At 48.8% G+C, this 19,060-nt stretch overlaps 1 protein-coding gene across 1 annotated transcript in view; it reads left to right on the top strand.

Annotated features, from left to right (window-relative positions):
* The window catches only part of KIF18B (kinesin family member 18B), a 29,278-nt gene extending 10,586 nt beyond the window's left edge, over positions 1–18,692 (top strand). Inside the window, exons 4-16 of the mRNA XM_079950200.1 lie at positions 1,742–1,846; positions 3,205–3,315; positions 5,360–5,557; positions 6,550–6,726; positions 6,853–6,927; positions 8,641–8,753; positions 9,850–9,964; positions 11,429–11,544; positions 12,352–12,578; positions 13,729–14,290; positions 15,331–15,435; positions 16,570–16,661; positions 17,857–18,692. Coding sequence (XP_079806326.1) covers positions 1,742–1,846; positions 3,205–3,315; positions 5,360–5,557; positions 6,550–6,726; positions 6,853–6,927; positions 8,641–8,753; positions 9,850–9,964; positions 11,429–11,544; positions 12,352–12,578; positions 13,729–14,290; positions 15,331–15,435; positions 16,570–16,661; positions 17,857–17,894 — 2,034 coding nt within the window. The 3' untranslated portion in view covers positions 17,895–18,692. The remainder of the gene's footprint in view (positions 1–1,741; positions 1,847–3,204; positions 3,316–5,359; positions 5,558–6,549; positions 6,727–6,852; positions 6,928–8,640; positions 8,754–9,849; positions 9,965–11,428; positions 11,545–12,351; positions 12,579–13,728; positions 14,291–15,330; positions 15,436–16,569; positions 16,662–17,856) is intronic.
* The last annotated feature ends 368 nt before the right edge of the window (positions 18,693–19,060 follow it).

Below are 19,060 nucleotides of genomic sequence, written 5' to 3'. Positions count from 1 at the left end.
AGACCAGTTGCACTGACTCCAATCATCATGAAGTGTTTTGAGAAACTGGTGCGCCGTCATATAATTTCCTGTCTTCCATCAACTTTTGACAACTACCAGTTTGCATACAGGGCAAATAGATCCACGGAAGACGCTATCACTATCACTCTCCATGCTGCTCTGTCCCATCTGGAGCAGCCGGGGAGTTATGTGAGGCTGCTGTTTGTGGATTTTAGCTCTGCTTTTAACACTATCCTCCCCCATAGATTGGTGTCCAAGCTAGAGGCGATTGGACTCTCCAACTCCACCTGTCTCTGGGTTTTGGATTTTTTGTCAGAACGTTCTCAGAGGGTTAGAGTGGGGTCACATATGTCCACAGCCCTTAGCCTTAACACCGGCTCACCACAGGGTTGTGTGTTGAGTCCCCTGCTCTATACTCTCTATACGTATGATTGTACAGCCATCTATCCCAGCAACAAAATCATCAAGTTTGCTGATGACACTACGGTGGTGGGGCTCATTTCAGGAGGGGATGAGTCCGCCTATCGGGACGAGGTGGAGCGGCTTTGTGTTTGGTGTGGAGAGAACAATCTGGCTCTTAATACGGCTAAGACCAAGGAATTGGTGGTGGATTACAGGAAAAAAAAGGCGGACATTCAGCCCTTGTATATCAAAGGGGAACGGGTGGAGAGGGTGGCGGAATTCAGGTTTTTGGGAGTGACTATCGATCAGGGCATGACTTGGAGCGCAAATACCACTGCTCTGGTGAAGAAGGCCCAGCAGAGAATTTATTTCCTCAGACTTTTAAAGAAGAACAATCTGAGTGAGAGACTGCTGGTGTCCTTCTACCGAGGCTCCATAGAGAGCATTCTCACATACTGTATTTGTGCCTGGTTCTCCAGTTGTACAGCTAGGAAGAGGAAGGTGCTCCAGAAGGTCATAACCACAGCCCAAAGGATTATTGGTCATCCTCTCCCATCTTTGGAAGAACTGTACGGTTCCCGTTGTCTTAGGAAAGCAAACAACATCCTGCAGGATGCATCTCACCCGGGATACAGTCTGTTTGCACTACTGCCTTCTGGCAGGAGATATAGAAACATCAAGTCAAGGACAAATAGACTGAAAAATAGTTTCTATCCAAGAGCTGTGGCCTTTTTAAATGCTGTAACTCGATAGTGTGACCTGGGAGTTTGATGGGTGTGGGTGTGGGTGTGGCTGGAATGTGGTTTGTTTGGTTGTTGTTGTTGTTTTGCTTTTGTTGTTTTTAAGGGATGGCATCCAATTTCGTTGCACTTGTGCAATGTTGCACTTGTGTAATGACAATAAAGAATCTATCTATCTATCTAATCGGCAGAGAACGAATGATCCTTTTAGTTCCCTCCCTGCCCACATCTAGATCACTAGATGCCCCCGAAAACTGATTGACTGGTTTATCTGAATTTAAGAAACAGGAGCAGTTGCTTGCAGCCTGAAACAGCAAGTGGTGACTCTCTTGCTGCTTAGATCAGGAGGGAGTTGTGCTCTTAGCTACAGCTTCAAGCTGATTTTCCAGACATGATAGGGGTTGGAGCAAACACCCCAGCAGGAACACCAGATTGGCTCTGCTAGGGTATTTGCACCTCACCTCCCCATCTCCCAGTGAGCGACAGCGACACACCTGCTGGAAAACTAGTGGCTCTGCCCCAGCTGGAAAACCACTTCTGGAGTGCTGACTCCCAGGAGACTTAAATGCACTGTATTGAAACCCGATTCTTTCTTCCAGGTGTACAACGAGCAGATCCACGACCTGTTGGAACCGAAAGGCCCACTGGCCATTCAGGAGGACCCAGAGAAAGGGGTCGTGGTACAAGGGCTGTCTTATCACCAGGTGGGTACGATGATTGCCTTGCAGGGAAAACAATATGGGGGGGTATATATGCATATAGGGACGCGGTTGGCGCTGTGGGTTAAACCACAGAGCCTAGGGCTTGCCGATTGGAACGACGGCAGTTCGAATCCCCACGATGGGGTGAGCTCCCGTTGCCTGGTCCCTGCTCCTGCCAACCTAGCAGTTGGAAAGCACGTCAAAGTGCAAGTAGATAAATAGGTACCGCTCCGGCGGGAAGGTAAACGGCGTTTCCGTGCGCTGCTCTGGTTCACCAGACTCAGAAAAACTGTCTGCGGACACACATCAGTTCCCTCGGCCAGTAAAGCGAGATGAGTGCTGCAACCCGAGAGTCGTTTGCGACTGGACTTAACTGTCAGGAGTCCTTTACCTTTACCTTTTTATATATGTACAGTGGTACCTCAGGTTAAGAACTTAATTCGCTCCGGAGGTCTGTTCTTAACCTGAAACTGTTCTTAACCTGAAGCACCACTTTAGCTAATGGGGCCTCTCGCTGTTGCCGCCACCGGAGCACAATTTCTGTTTTCATCCTGAAGCAAAGTTCTTAACCCGAGGTAATATTTCTGGGTTAGCGGAGTCTGTAACCTGAACCGTATGTCACCTGAAGCGCATGTAACCCGAGGTACCACTGTAAGGTAAAGGTAAAGGTACCCCTGCCCGTACGGGCCAGTCTTGACAGACTCTGGGGTTGTGCGCCCATCTCACTTAAGAGGCCAGGGGCCAGCGCTGTCCGGAGACACTTCCGGGTCACGTGGCCAGCGTGACATCGCTGCTCTGGCCAGAGCCAGAGCCAGAGCCGCACACGGAAACGCCGTTTACCTTCCCGCTGGTAAGCGGTCCCTATTTATCTACTTGCACCCGGAGGTGCTTTCGAACTGCTAGGTTGGCAGGCGCTGGGACCGAGCAGCGGGAGCGCACCCCGCCGCAGGGATTCGAACCGCCGACCTTTCGATCGGCAAGTCCTAGGCGCTGAGGCTTTAGCCCACAGCGCCACCTGCGTCCCTAAGGTACCACTGTACAGAGGTACCACTGTACATATATGTAATTAAAGAGCTCATCGCTTGCTTACGGGATTTCTTCAGCTGTGGTGGGAATATGAAGGGGAAGTTACTATTTTTGCCTGCAGCACATGCTTTTCTTAACAGTCCCTCTCTCTCTGCTGGCCTGTGACTTTCTTTTTTTAAATCCTTTATTGAAATTCATAGATATCATACAGTATCTTAAATCCACACATACAAAGAAAACCTTACATAAATTTACAGTTAAATATTGAATTACTCTTTCCACATATTTTCTAACTAAGCAGTCTCTCTTTCTCTCTGCTGGCCTGTGACTTTTAGCCAAAATCGGCAGGCCAACTCCTGGAGATGCTGAGGCGAGGAAATCTGAACCGTACACAGCACCCCACAGACATTAACGCCACCTCTTCACGCTCCCATGCAGTCTTCCAGGTAAGTGTGGCAGAGATTGTTAGGGACCATACACAACTTTTGCTGGGCAGCGTAATTAGGAAAACGTTTCTTTCCCTCTTCATACAGGAAATATTATTTCTGTCCCTCGATGTAGTGAAAGCTTTTTTGTACGCTCATGATGATTTGTGCTTGTGATGGCATTTAGCCAGTCGTACGCGATCCCGCAAAAGGTTTTGGGGCGGTTACACAGCTTGCTTTCAAATCGGTGAGCATCCTGTAACTTCCTGCTCAACTCCTGCAGCTTTTCATGCCACAAATGCTGTGGTGTTTTTGTTTTGGTCCCACTTGGTTTGTGCTATAGCAGAAGACTGCCCCTCCAGATGGCAGTAGTGTGGTAACATCATGAAGCATCACGGAGCTACTAATAAAGCAGCAATTAGTGACGCATTAGAAATCCATGCGTGATGCACTATTATTGTGTCAGTGCTAAGTAGCAGAATACACCTGTCGCAAAACCCACCAGCCTGCAGAAGCCCTAAAAAAACACCAACCCATCAAATTATTTTGGTCACAAACCAGTTCCAGCTCACATACAATATCAGGGAAGGCATAAAACACAATAGGGATACATTTGAATTTGCAATTGGGTATAACAGAGACAATACAGATATATTAACAGTTAAAAATATATAAGTTAAATCTTAATCACTAAAATATAACCTAAAATTGTCATTTAAGGCCTTAGTCATTATGGTAGCACAGCTTGTTCCCTAAGTTTTATGGCACCTGCACAGAGTTTGGCCTCCCTTAGCCTGATCTCTGGATCCTTGTCCTCTATCAGGGATTTTAGACATTGAAGTTCGGACCCATTTGGAGATTTTTGTATAGCAGGGGTGATGAATGCCGAGCGTATATGCCCGTAGAAATGACAGTGTAACAAGACATGAGAGACAGTTTCTACCTTTAATCATGAGGTCTGTTGCCCTGTGTGTGGCTTCCTGGAAATATTTTGTCTTGCCGCTGTGGAAAATGGAGGTTAGACCAGATGGATCCTTGATCCGATCTGTATTCTTGTGGGGTAGGTAAAAAGGTAAAGGACTCCTAGGCGGTTAAGTCCAGTCAAAGGCGACTCCGGGGTTGCGGCGCTCATCTCACTTTCAGGCCAAGGGAGCCGGCGTTTGTCCGCAGACAGCTTTCCAGATCATGTGGCCAGCATGGCTAAACCGCTTCTGGCGCAACGGGACACCATGATGGAAACCAGAGCACCTGGAAAAGCCATTTACCTTCCTGCCACAGCGGTACCTATTAATCTACTTGCACCCATGTGCTTTCGAACTGCAGTAAAAACTTCCCGATAACAGGACTGCCTTCAGGTGTTGTGTAGTTCTCCGTCTCCTTGACATCTGATAGGAATGTTAGAATTCCTGCTCCATGATTGCAGTCATGGGGTTTTTTGCCTTTCACATGACGTTATATATTTTGACTCCACAGAGTGGGAAGTGATGGAAACAGGATGTTTGTGTTACTGTGTTCTGTTAAGTGGGACTATTGTCCTTTGTTCTTTTTCTCTTTGCTGTCTGATGCTAGAGAGAGAGAGAGAGCCATGTTGTAGTGTTCCGTGTGTAAATAAAATAGATTAGCCAAAATGCTGAGTTGTGTCACACGTTATGTGCAAACTGCGGATCCCTAAGTGTGCCGGTGTTGGTTGGCATCGGTCGCTATGATGTTCGGGCTGAAGAAAGCTTTGGAAGCTCCTGAACGAAAGACCAGGAGGGAGAGAACATGCCAGTTGGGCATGTGTCTCTGCCAGGGTCCTACTCGAGTGTAGGCTGAACTCCTGACAAGGAGGGCATTCCACTACCTAGAAGGCCCTCTGCCTGGTTCCCTGTAACTTCACTTCTCAATGTCCAGGCCAAACAATGGAGGTGGAGATGCTCCTTCAGGTATACAGGGCCGAGGCTGTTTAGGGCTTTAAAGGTCAGCACCAACGCAGATTCCACTGGCTGTCTCCAGTTCTGCTTTTCAGAAAGTTCAGTGCTCTTCCACCCACACCAAGGGATTCAGCACTTTTTAACTTTTTCAGATCCATGTGAAGCAACGGGATCGCGTTGTGGGCATCACCCGGGACATACGGGTGGCCAAGATGAGTCTGATCGACTTGGCGGGCTCAGAGCGGGCCTCTGCCACCAAGGCCAAAGGGGAGCGGCGCCGCGAGGGGGCCAACATCAACCGCTCCTTGCTGGCTCTCATCAACGTCATTAACAGCCTGGCGGATGCCAAGGTAACACCTTTGCTACTTCTTCCTGCCCCTGGGTTTAGATTTCTGTGGTCTGCCTCTGGGTTTACTGTTCAGAGACATCCTCGGTCATTGTTGAAGGGCACCTGAGTTCGCTCAGTGACAGTCATTCCCGCGTATATATTTTTATATAATAAAGTGTGTGTACAAAAATGCTTTGAAGGCTTTTAGCATAATAAATCTGATCGCGTTATCCAGACTGGTAGAGGCTCGAAAATGTGCAGCATGATTTGGGGTGGGTGAAGAGTGTATATTGTCTGTTTTTATAAAGAGATAATGCCATGCTGTAACATCCCCTCTAATCCTTCCATCCCTTACTTGTTTTCATAAAGTACCGTATTTTTCGCTCTATAACACGCACCCAACCATAACACGCACCTAGTTTTTAGAGGAGGAAAATCCGTAGGCATGCCACCCGTAGGCATTCCCTCCATAACACGCACAAACATTTCCCCTTACTTGCTAGGAGGAAAAAAGTGAGTGTTATGGTGCAAAAAATACAGTATTTCCTTCACACAAACATTTTGCAGAAATGATGGAAAATTCAGCTGCTGAAAAATGGAGTCCTTTCCACCCCCTATCATATCTCAGCTTCACCACAAGGGGGTGAAGTTGTAAGACTAATATATTCTGCGTAGAATCACAGAATTGTAGAGTTGGAAGGGAGCCTGTGGATCATCTATGCAGGAATATGAGACCTGCGGGTATAGGGCAGGATCTGAATTTTAATAAATAATAATAATGCAGCTGTCCCTTACGGGGATTGAACCTGCAACTTTGGCATTATCAGCACCAGGTATGTTTACTCAGACGTAAGACCCACTGTGTTCACTGGGACTTACCTCCAGGTAGATGTGCACATGGGACTGTAGCCGCAGTAGCCACAGAGGAATTAAAGGGGAATTGTGGGCATTTTCCTGTGGGAGCATGATTTTTATAAACCCAGTTTTTGTCTCTGCTTCCCTTTTGGCCCACAGGGCAAAAAGCCTCACATTCCATACCGGGACAGCAAGCTTACCCGCCTCCTAAAGGATTCTATCGGTGGGAACTGCCGGACCATAATGATAGCCGCCGTTAGTCCCTCTGCGCTTTCCTACGAGGACACCTACAACACCCTAAAGTATGCCAACCGAGCTAAAGAGATCAAACTCCTAGTAGGTATCCGAGAAAGCCAACCTCTTAAATCAGGCCGGAATTGCAACTTGTGCAAAAATGCGACGGCCTACCTCTGTTCCCCACCTAAAAATTGCCTGCTTTCTGTGCTTTGTCCTGGCCTGCAGATGAAAAGCAACGTGGTCAGTGTGGATTGCCATATCAGCCAATACGCAGCAGTTTGTGAGCAGCTGAAAGCAGAGGTAAGCAGACCCTGTTTCCTTTGGGTGGGAACCTGAGGAAGGGCGGGGGGTCATCGTATAATGAAGCCTTCTTCACAGGGGATATGGTAGTCCATAGCTACTAGTCATGTTGACTTACCGTATTCTACGTTCTATAGGACGCACTCCCCCCCCTCCAAAAATTAAGGGGAAATGTGTGTGCGTCCTATGTAGCGAATGCAGGCTCCTTGGCTTCAGCGATAGCAACGCGAAGCCTCCGAAGCGCAGAGGGAGCGCTCTGGAGGCTTCACGTTGCTTTTGCTGAAGCCTGAAGAGCGAGAGGGGTCGGTGCGCTCCGAAGGCTTCAGGCAGCTATCCTGCGCAAGTTCCCATTGCGCTCAGGAGGCTTCGGGTTCCTTTTGCTAAAGGCGGGAGAGCAAGACTCTCCTGGCTTCAGCAGAGAGGGAGAGCTGCGCAGCGCCCCTTCAGCGAAGCGGGAGGAGAAATGGAAGGGGCTCCGTTTCTCCTGCCGCTTCGCTGAAGGGGCGCTGAGCAGAGAGGGGGAGAATTTTATTTTCTTGTTCTCCCCCTCTAAAACAAGATATGTCCAATGGTCGGGTGCGTCCTATAGAGCGAAAAATACGGTATGTAACCTCCAGAATTAGCCAACAGCCCTGGCCAGTGTGGCATTTTTGAATTGCTAGACAAGGTATGCAATCCCTCTGTCTGGTTAAAAGTTTCACCACAGTGCCAAGGAGCTGAAAACTATGCTTTGTGGCAGTCCAGCTGTCGATTCTTGCTGTCTACCTGCAAACCGATGCTTTGCATTTCCTTTCTCTCTCCCACTCCCTGTTAGCATTGCCATAGACCAAGCTTTTTGGGGACCCAGCGGCCTGTGCTGGATTACCAGATTGGCAGAGCAGGTCCCTCATGCCTTTTAGGGGTCCTGCAACAATGGATCAAAATTAATATTGATTTGATCTTGAAAGAAAATGGCAATCAAGCTTTCTTAGTTCAGTCTTTTCCCCTAGAGTATTCACACGGGGGTGGGCAAGAGAGGTTTCGACTGCTGTGGGGCCTTCGCACGGTTTAATCCGGCGCTGCCAGAGGCCTAGTTAGAAATCTAGAAAACTGGTGTGGCCACCAGAAAATACACCCTTTACAGAAGAAAAAAGTGGTGAGTCAGTAAGCAACAGGAAAAACACCTGAGCGCAGCCCCAAACAAGTGAAAGACAGGCAAAAAACACCCACTCAAAAGCCGTAAAACTTTATTTATTCTTTTGAGGAAGAGCAGATGTCAGGAGGGCTGTCTGAGGGTGCCCACAGGTGCCGTGTTGAAGACCCCAGATACAAATGTTCCCTTCAGGCCAAGTTCCACTCGTGAAGGTCCTTAGAACTAGTCCTCCGTAGAAAGTCATTCAGGACAACACTGTAAACAATTAAAAACATTGGCAGGATTAAAAAAAAAAAACAACACTTGCAATGTGACAGGAACTATTGTGATAACCGATTTTTAGAGAAAATATGGAGAACATTATACGATGCAGCTGGAAAAGAGTAATTATGGAACCCATGGAGGGAAGTCTAGGGATTCAGAGAATCCTATTTGTATATGATTATGATTTACACGTGAATGCAAATGTTAAATAGAAAATCGAAACCATGGTTGGTTTGTAATACAGCCAGTACACTGTGATCTTGGGAACTTCGCTCTATGTGCGAAATAATTTTATTTTATTTTTTTACGCCTTTCAGGTGGCCGAATTAAGAGGGCGGCTCCAAGCTTATGAGGAAAATGTCCCAGAGGTTAGACCCCACCTTGTACCAGCTGTTCTGACTCCTTCCAGACCTGGCCAGGATGAGCTCAGGTAAGTCTGCTGTGTCTTACTACACAGGAAGCATTGGAGTCGATACCTTTTGATACGGACAAGACTGCAAGAAGCCTGTGCAAAGTGAGGCATTTAAAGCTGAAATCTAGCCAATCATGGACCCCAGGATTTGAAGGATCTGTTTCAGCCCGAAGTCCTCCTCCCAGCCTCTTCTTTTCCTTCCCTAAAAACCTAGGCTCCTATTTTTTCTAAGATATTCAGAGACATGCAGTGCTTAAATTTTCCTTTTCCTTTTTTTTTTTTTTTACCACAGCAACCACGAGGCCTAGAAATTTGCCTCTATTTAGAAAATAGATTCTCAAGTGTTGTGGGATCCACTGTCAGAGGGCTTCGTCCACAATAATAATTTAATAATAATTTTTTTAAAAAATTATATCCTGCCCATCTGTCTGGGTTTCCTCAGCCACCCTGGGCGGCTTACAACATATATATAAAAACGCAACAAAATATCAAACATTTAAAGAAAACAAAATATCCTATACAAGCAGCAAACAGACCAATAAATCAATAGAAACCAACAATAACAATAATAACAGCAATAATAAACAGTTTATAGTCATGCCCAAATTAAAATAAAATGCCGCATCCACACCATGCTGAGAGCTATAGTTTGCTTAGGTCTGCTGAGAGTTGTTAAAAGACCCCCCGCTCCCCTCACGGAATTACAATTCCCAAATTTCCCTGGGAAGTGGATTGTTAAACCGCTCTGAGAGGGAAGGGAGGGTCTCCAAACAACTCTTTCTTCACCCTTAACAAACTACAGTTCCCAGAATTCTTTGAGGGAAGCTGCAAGTGGCATAACAGGGCTTTCAGTGCACGCTGTGTGAACATCTAATGTTAGCTACTTGTACGAGAGAATAAAACCGGCTGAGAGCTGGCGTCATGTCTAGGAGCCCAAGCTATGAAACAGGACATCCTTGATTTGAATTTCACCTCCTCTGCAAACTTTCTCAAACTGAGCAAGGCTGTGGCCCCGGAAGCAGGCACAGGAAGGTTAGACCAGATGTCCTTTGGGTTTCCTACCAGCGCTTGGTAGAGAATGGTTGGTGACACCCCACTCCTGCACTTGGTACAGGTCAAAGGAGGCTTGTTCCGACTGCGAAGCCCCGAATAAGGGCGATGGCGAGACAGAGCTGTTGAAACCGAATGATGGTGCCTCTTGTTCAGGAAAAAGCAGCACAGCAGAGCAGGTAAGGGCCAGGAAGTTTGTGCGATGGGGATCGAGGTCAGGAGATCTCAGCATGTGGATCCTTTTTCCAGAGGCTTTTCTACCCAGAGATCCGCTCAGTATCTGCAGTGCCTCTCTTAAAGATTCACACGTGGTGGTTCTTATAACTGACCGCTGAGACCGTTTCTCGGCTAATCCCGGAGCACCCCACAGGGATTGTCCCATGGGGCAGCAAGTGGATTTGTGGGTGCTTTGATCAGCACCCTGAGGGTGCTCTTTTCTCATCCGCACCCAGGGGAATTGGGAGCGTTGCATGACATCGCGGCAGCTCGTCCAATTGTGTGTTGTTGTTGTTTAAAAAATAAATTTATTTATTTGGTTTTTCAGATTAAACTTTAACAATCACATATCCAACATACAACCTAAAAGCCAAGATTCCAAAGAATCTCCTGGAATTCCCTCTCCCCCTTAGTGGGTTCTATTGCTAATCATATCCTCCTGCATCTTTTATGATAATCCAAATCTTTTACATCTCCATTATGTCCAAAATTCACCTTTAAACTACAATCGGTTATTCAGATCATCCAATTGTCAGATGGGCATGTTGCACACAATGGGTAGAATATAGCATCTGGTATCTATAATGGGATGCGGGTGGCGCTGTGGGTTAAACCACAGAGCCTAGGGCTTGCCGATCAGAAGGTCAGTGGTTCGAATCCCCACGACGGGGTGAGCTCCCGTTGCTCAGTTCCTGCTCCTGCCAACCTAGCAGTTCAAAAGCACGTCAAAGTGCAAGTAGATAAATAGGTACCGCTTTGGCGGGAAGGTAAACGGCGTTTCCGTGCGCTGCTCTGGTTGGCCAGAAGCGGCTTAGTCATGCTGGCCACATGACCCGGAAGCTATACATCAGCTCCCCCGGCCAATAAAGCGAGATGAGCGCCACAACCCCAGAGTCGGCCACGACTGGACCTAATGGTCGGGGGTCCCTTTACCTTTACCTATATCATAGAATCATAGAATCATAGAGTTGGAAGAGACCACAAGGGCCATCGAGTCCAACCCCCTGCCAAGCAGGAAACACCATCAGAGCACTCCTTAAAGACCTCCAAAGAAGGAGACTCCACCACACTCCTTGGCAGCAAATTCCACTGTCGAACAGCTCTTACTGTCAGGAAGTTCTTCCTAATGTTTAGGTGGAATCTTCTTTCTTGTAGTTTGGAACCATTGCTCCGTGTCCGCTTCTCTGGAGCAGCAGAAAACAACCTTTCTCCCTCCTCTATGTGACATCCTTTTATATATTTGAACATGGCTATCATATCACCCCTTAACCTCCTCTTCTCCAGGCTAAACATGCCCAGCTCCCTTAGCCGTTCCTCATAAGGCATCGCTTCCAGGCCTTTGACCATTTTGGTTACCCTATATATTATACAAATTTTACACCTGCATACCCCCCCCCCGATACACACCTTTCTGCTGTGTTTGATAGAGTCAGGAACTGGGGGGGAACCCCAGCTGCTGTGGCACAGAGTCCTCAGATCCAGCTGAGAAACAGGAGAAGCTGAATGCTCGGTTGCAAGGAATGGATAAAAAGCAGCTGATGAGGTGAGTCAACGTCTTTCCACCCGATATGTGCACATATCAGGTTGGCAGTCAAACTGATGTCACAGACATTTCATTCTTTCCAAAATACAGTGGTGCCTCAGGTTACAAACACTTCGGGTTACAGACTCCGCTAACCCGGAAGTAGTACCTCGGGTTAAGAACTTTACCTCAGGATGAGAACAGAAATCGCGTGCCGGCAGCAGCGGGAGGCCCCATTAGCTAAAGTGGTACCTCAGGTTAAGAACGGTTACAGGTTAAGAACGGAGCTTCGGAACAAATTAAGTTTGTAACCAACTGTACAACTGTATAGCGGAACCTCACGTTACATATGCTTCAGCTTACAGACGCTTCAGGTTATAGACTCCGCTAACCCAGAAATAGTACCTCAGGTTAAGAACTTTGCTTCAGGATGAGAACAAAAATCATGCTCTGGTGGCGCGGCGGCGGCGGGAGGCCCCATTAGCTAAAGTGGTGCTTCAGGTTAAGAACGGTTTCAGGTTAAGAACGGACCTCCAGAATGAAGTAAGTTCGTAACCAGAGGTACCACTGTACTGCTTATCTGCAGGGTGGGCAGGAACCATTCGTTTCTGCTCTTTTGCAGCGTACACAACATACATTCAAAGTACGCGACTTCCCCCACTTGAATCCTGGTACCTGAGTCTTTCACTCTTTGAAAGGCAAACTATAATTCCCCAGGATTCTTTGGGGAAAGCCATGTGCTTTAATCGTACGTTGCACACGCAGCCTTTGCTCCCGTCTCTCGCATTGTGATCCCGTGGTTATTTTCGATCTTTCTTACTGTCTCAGGCTGGTAACGTCAATCTTGCACGTGGCACAAAGGCAATATGCCCTTCTGAAAGCTGCCAACCTCCTCACCCCAGATACGAGGGTCGACTTTGAAAGCCTGGGCAGCTTGGTGTCGGGAGAGGCTCGTGAGGCCCCAGAAGTTTCCGCTGTAAAGGAGCAAGTTGGGGAACTGGATGCGGCTACTCGAGGCAGCCTGGAGCCAGAAGTGCAGCAGCTCGTGGATAATGGTGATTCTTGGGGGGGACGGGGGACGACAGCGTTGAAATTTATTTAAATTTTATTTATTTGTTGGATTCATATACCGCCCTATACCCGGAGGTCTCAGGGCGGTTCGCAGAACAATATTAGACTATAAAACCACAAAATATATCATCAAAATAAAAACAACAACCCAATAACCCCCAGGGGGGTTGGCTGAGTGCAGGGTTCCCCCATTGGCTGACTGGGAGGTTGGCTGAGTGCAGGGTTCCCCCATTGGCTGACTGGGAGGTTGGCTGAGTGCAGGGTTCCCCCATTGGCTGACTGGGAGGTTGGCTGAGTGCAGGGTTCCCCCATTGGCTGACTGGGAGGTTGGCTGAGTGCAGGGTTCCCCCATTGGCTGACTGGGGGATTGGCTGAGTGAAGGGTTCCCCCATAATGGCTGACTGGGGGGGTTGGCTGAGTGCAGGGTTCCCCCATTGGCTGACTGGGGGGGTTGGCTGAGTGCAGGGTTCCCCCATTGGCTGACTGGAGGGGTTGGCTGAGAGAAGGGTTCCCCCATTGGCTGACTGGGGGGTTGGCTGAGTGAAGGGGTTCCCCCATTGGCTGACTTGGGGGTTGGCTGAGTGAAGGGTTCCCCCATTGGCTGACTTGGGGGTTGGCTGAGTGAAGGGGTTCCCCCATTGGCTGACTTGGGGGTTGGCTGAGTGAAGGGTTCCCCCATTGGCTGACTTGGGGGTTGGCTGAGTGAAGGGGTTCCCCCATTGGCTGACTGGGGGGGTTGGCTGAGAGAAGGGTTCCCCCATTGGCTGACTGGGGGGTTGGCTGAGTGAAGGGTTCCCCCATTGGCTGACTGGGGGGGTTGGCTGAGAGAAGGGTTCCCCCATTGGCTGACTGGGGGGTTGGCTGAGTGCAGGGTTCCCCCATTGGCTGACTGGGGGGTTGGCTGAGTGCAGGGTTCCCCCATTGGCTGACTGGGGGGCTGGCTAAGTGCAGGGTTCCCCCACTGACAAACTGGGGGTTGGCTAAGTGCAGGGTTCCCTCATTGGCTGACTGGGGGGTTGGCTGAGTGAAGGGTTCCCCCATTGGCTGATTTGTCCCGTCTCCTGGGTCCATGCCCTTGGGTGTACGTCTCTCTCTTAGGCTGCCAGTTTTCATTGCTCTCTCCCTCTGTCGCAGCTGCCCTCCCGCCTTCCCTTCCTGCAGCCGAGTGTGTCAATCCAACGGGTGGTTCTGGGGTCTTGCCCGCTTCACCAGAGAGGGGCCCAATGCCAGGCGCAACTTTCAAGACCCCCCACCTCCCAACAAAGAAGCGAAGGAAGTCGGCAGAGAGCCCACCGCTGTCCGAAAGGAGCTCCCCTTCCACCCCCAAGGGGCGGGCCAAGCGTCGGCGGAAGAGTCCCCTCTCCCCACAGCAAGTGGGCTCCCTGAAGGAATGGGCTGCTTTCCCCCAGGCTGACTGCACCAGCACTCCTGTCGTGGATAAAGCCAGGCCTTCTAGTCCGTACAGTCTCCGCCCGCTGCCGTGCTGCCCTTTGACAGTTACAAAGCCCCGTAGGCCTCTGGGCACCTCAGCCGTTCAGAATTGTTCCACACCAGCTCCGCCGAGGGGCCTGAACACCACCTTCGACCTCTGCAAGGTTCCCTCCCCTCCTGACGTGAAACCCAGCGCTCCTGAATGCCCTGCCTGGGAGAGTGTCCAGCACCTCTCTAACCACCAGGGGGCACCTTTCATACCCAGGTGGGTGCCTCTGAGCTGCAAGGCCCTCTGGCATTTCCTTCCCTTTGCAAGAGGTTTGGCCCAGGGGGTCTCGGACACAAACTATGCCAATACTTGCGGTTCCCAGGTGAAAGCATAGGGGGCAATCTCTGCCAAGCAGCAGGGAAGAATCCCACAAAACACAGTTCCTGCCTCCACTCTTATAATCTAAGTCAGAAAGCCATGGCACAAAAGGAAAAAGCAATGGGGAGGGTGGAGGAAAAGGATTACACTCAGACAACAAATTCCTGATGTTACCAGGCTCTTCTAATGACCAGGTTGGGTGGAAATGGGCTGTTTGTAGTTCAGAAAGGAAAAAAACAGGCCTGCGTGGCCTTTTGATAACCCAAACGTCCTGGAAGTGGCTTTTATACATCCAAAAGTTGCTGTCCTTACAGACCTTCTGGACCCTAGCAGGAATCTACTTGTCACTCTTGCTGTGTCGGTTAAGGCTCTCCGTGGCCTAATTGGTACCATCACCTCCAGAGGAGATGGTCCTGCTACGCATCCTCACAGAGAGTTGCTTCTACAATCATTTTAAGTTGGGGGAATTGGGGAGGAAAGCATGAGTCCAGCTGTTAAAAGCAGCACAGGATGTTTCCCATTTCCCAGCAAAGTCTACAAAAAGTTAAAACAGTTGAGACCTGTCTGCATTGCCTGGAAGTTCCTAGTCTTTAATATAGCCTTGCAAATAGTTACTAGCCTGCAAGCATTTTTGCTAGCCGGTTGGGTTTGTACGTTAGGTGCAGAGGAGGGCCAGAGCACTCCCCTCCCCTGTTCCTCTGCCAGTCTGCTCAGTCGCCTCCATTCAGTTCTTTGTCGCCTGCGGCCACCAGGCAAATATTTAAGTGCAAGGCCACTTTAAGAGGCGTGGACCTTTTTTTGGCAGCCAATCCCTGCCTTTGTCCCGTATCTCTTGGCGAATTACAGGTGACCAGTTTCCTTGGGGTGAGGAGGGGGGAGGGCAGCCAAACCCTCCTGGAGGATGTGCTTCTTGCATTTAACTCCTGCAATCCTTTCAGTTCCAGGGCGTCCATGCCAGTGTTCACCATGAAGGGCTCCTCCATTCCTCGATCGTCCTCCTTGGCCTCCAAAGCCTCAACGCAGAAGAGAAGGCACACCACAAAGTAAGCTCACTCTCCTTTTCAATAGGCTTGTCCTGGGAACACAGCTATGTCCTCCTGGCCCCGATTGAGGTCATCAAAACAATACTGATTTTACCATGGCAGTGCCAGGTTAGGGATCCCTGCATTCAAGGCTGCCAAACCTACTTAGATATATTGGTGAGGAGATGATCCCTGCCCTCAGACTCCCAGCCAAAGAGGCATGATACAAAAGGAAAGGGGGCTGGGAGGGAGGAGGAAAAAGCTTCTAAGCAGTTGGTCCCTTACTTTTCTCGCCCTGATCTAGCGAGAGTGATCCATGCGACGGTCACCTCCAGGCTTGATTATTGTAACTCGCTCTATGTGGGGCTGCCCTTGAAGCTGACCCAGAGACTCCAGCGGGTGCAGAATGCCACGGCGAGGCTCCTTACGGGGTCCTTGCCGTGGGATCACATTCATCTAATGCTTTTCCAGCTGCACTGGCTCCCGGTGGAGTACAGGGTCAGGTTTAAGGTGCTGGTTCTGACCTTTAAAGCCCTATGCAGCCCAGGACCCTCGTACCTACAGGACCGCCTCTCCTGGTATGCCCCGCGGAGGACCTTAAGCTCCACAAATGACAACACTTTGGAGGTTCCAGGTCGCAAGGTGGTTAGATTGGTCTCAGCTAGGGCCAGGGTCTTTTCAGTACTGGCCCCAACTTGGTGGAACGCTCTGTCACAAGAGACTAGGGCCCTGCGAGACTTGACATCTTTCCACAGGGCCTGCAAGACAGAGTTGTTCCGCCTGGCCTTTGGTTTGGACTCAGTCTGACCCTTATGTTTTCCCTCCCCTTACAGTTTTGATCCATAGTCTACTTTTAAAATGAGGCTGCATTTTAAACATTTTAAATTGTATTTTAACCTGTATTTTAAATTGTCCCCCCCCCCCCAATTATGTTTTTATTGTAATTTTACTGGTGTTAGCCGCCCTGAGCCCGGCTCTGGCCATGGAGGGCAGGGTATAAATAAATTTTATTATTATTATTTTTTATTATTAGAGGGCTTTTAATGAGGAGCCGGAACGGTGGGGGAGGGGAATTGTAGAGGAGCTGAATGTTGCTGGCCTTTCTGCAGGGCTGCTGAAGAAGCCTTGCAACCCAATCTCTCTTCCTCTTTTTAGCCCCGCCTCCTACTCGCTGGGTGCGCCACGCAGCCGCATTGCCAGGCTCCAGGGAACGTCTCTCAAATCTTCGCGGGTCACGAGCGCGCCAGGTAAACTGGGTCCGGCTAATAGTAGTGCCTCTGCCCATATTCTCCCAAACAGTTAAGCCCACAGAGCTCTGATTGTGAACAGAACAAGACTGGGGAATGCTTAAGGGGAAGAGCAGGCGGGAGAAGATTGGGAGGTGGGGAGATGCTGGAAGCTGAAGAGGTAAGAGGGTTTAGTGAGCAGGAGGAGTCTGGCAGAGAGCTGTCCAGAAGCAGAGGCAGAAGCAGAGGCTGGAGAGGTGGAAGGCCAAGAAGCGGAAATGAGGTACCGTATTTTTCGCTCCATGAGGCGCACCTGACCATAAGGCGCAGCTACTTTTTTTTGGGGGGGGGGGATAAAGAAAAAAAAAATATGCGGCTTTTGCGGGACGTGGGGGAAGGGAGAGAGCCTCGCTCTGTCCCTTCCCCCACCTCCCGCAAAAGCCAGGGATATCCGTGCGAAGCCTCCCCAGGGCAGCGGGATGAAGGCTCCCCACTCCCCTGTGGAGGCTTCCTGGGCTACCCCAGAGCTGCTTGTGGGGCTGGCGGGGGAAGCCCGGGTCCCCGCCCCCCCAGCCCCAGGGACCACACATTCGCTCCATAAGACACACAGACATTTCCCCTTAGATTTTAAGAGGAAAAAAGTGCATCTTATGGAGCGAAAAATACGGTAGGCTGCTGAAGAGACACAGGTGTCTCCCCTCCCCTCCTGCTGTGACAAGCTTCCATCTCCCTTTGTCTCCCAGAACCAGAAGAGGCATGAAGAGAGCGGAGGAGAAGTTAGCTCCATGCAGGCACAGTCTCCGATTGCTTAGGGGAAAACCCTGGAGAGAAGGGGACTTAGGCAGCTGTAGAGAGGTGTTTCGTGGGGGCAAGACCTGCCAAAGATGAGCTGCTGGGCTCATTAGGCCTGAAACGCCTGCGCAGGTCTATTTTTGCTAACAAAGAGTTACCTCCAACTCGCTCGGGGTGGGTTCCTGCTAGCTCGCTACTGTCAGTCTAATAGGGCGAATGAGGCCCTGCCTTCCCCACCTTAGTTAGCTCCTACCTGCCTGTCTTCTTATTTACTTATAACCAGTCAAGGGGTGGCTCTGACTGCCATTGGCTGTGTCTCCACCTAGGGTTGGTCTTCCTGCCTTCCACCTCCCAGTCCCACTGGGCACCAGTCGCTTGTAGATTTACCCGTCAACTCCCTTCCTAATCTGGGCTCTCCCTACAGGACAAGCCTCTGGTAATCCTGCATGGAAATGGCGCTAGGAAGATTCCGTCACTCCTGAAGGATTGTACCCCATCTTCAGTCGTGTCGTATTCTATAAATATGCCTTCCTGAAAATCCTCATTGCCCACTCTTTGGTCCCTCAGCATCTGTTGATGGTATATTATTCGGTATATTATCCTGTGTATTTAACATAATATATATATTAAAAGACAAAAACAAAAGCAGGAAAAGATAGATATATCGATATTCCTGCTTTTTTATATAGATTAGGGTTGTTGTTTTTTAAAAAAAAGAAACTTACCATAAAAAGCTTTAATAAAATGTATGATATATATATATAGAGAGAGAGAGAGATGTAGAACAATGAAATATAAATTTATTTTTAAACATCATATCAAATATTACTTATGCCCTATTCTGGTTCATCAGTTCTCACTTTCTACTCTTTTCCTCCTGGACGTGATTGTTTGCAATTCCATAAATTCACAAAATTCCGAATGAATTAGTTATACATTTGCCCATTACCCTGCACTTTATTCTTCCAAAACGTCATAAAGTTTGGCCAATGAAATGTTTATTTTCCTGTTCCCCCACGCACTAGCAATATTTGTAAATTTTAAAGCACAAACCGCATCCCATATCCTTGTCACCCAATCCCTTAATGAAGGGGGTTCTTTCCCTCCCCCTTTTCTTTTGTGACTAATTATCCTCTCTGTATCGACATAGAAAACCCATGATTTCGCATTACCAAATAAAATAACTACCAAGTCAAATGGTAATTTCTCCTCATCACATGGACTTTCTTTTGAATAGCAGGTGATTTTTTTCTTGTGCTTTCTGACTGCCGTTTTTACCCTTTTATTCGTTGTGCTGTTTTTATGGGCTCCTTTTATTGTTGCATTTCAATTGTGGGTAAAATAAACACATTAACTGAAAACAATGCTTTGATGAAACTGCTTTGATGTGTATTATGCACTCTTATATTTTTGTTACCAGTTTTTATACAGATGTACCTTGGATCCAGAACGCCTTGCAACTCTAACATTTTGACTCCCGAACACCGCAAACCCAAAGTGATTGTTCTGGTTTGCAAACGTTCTTTGGAATCCAAACATCCTCCGCGGCTTCTGATTGAGTGCAGGATGCTCCTGCAGCCAATCGGAAGCCGCGCCTTGGTTGTCAAACGTTTTTGGAAGTCGAACAG

The sequence above is a fragment of the Podarcis cretensis genome (genome assembly GCF_951804945.1).
Source record: "Podarcis cretensis genome assembly, chromosome: 13".
NCBI classification, from domain to species: Eukaryota; Metazoa; Chordata; class Lepidosauria; order Squamata; family Lacertidae; genus Podarcis; species Podarcis cretensis.
Note: the sequence above shows the minus strand (reverse complement) of the source record. Positions and strands in the feature narration are given on the sequence as shown.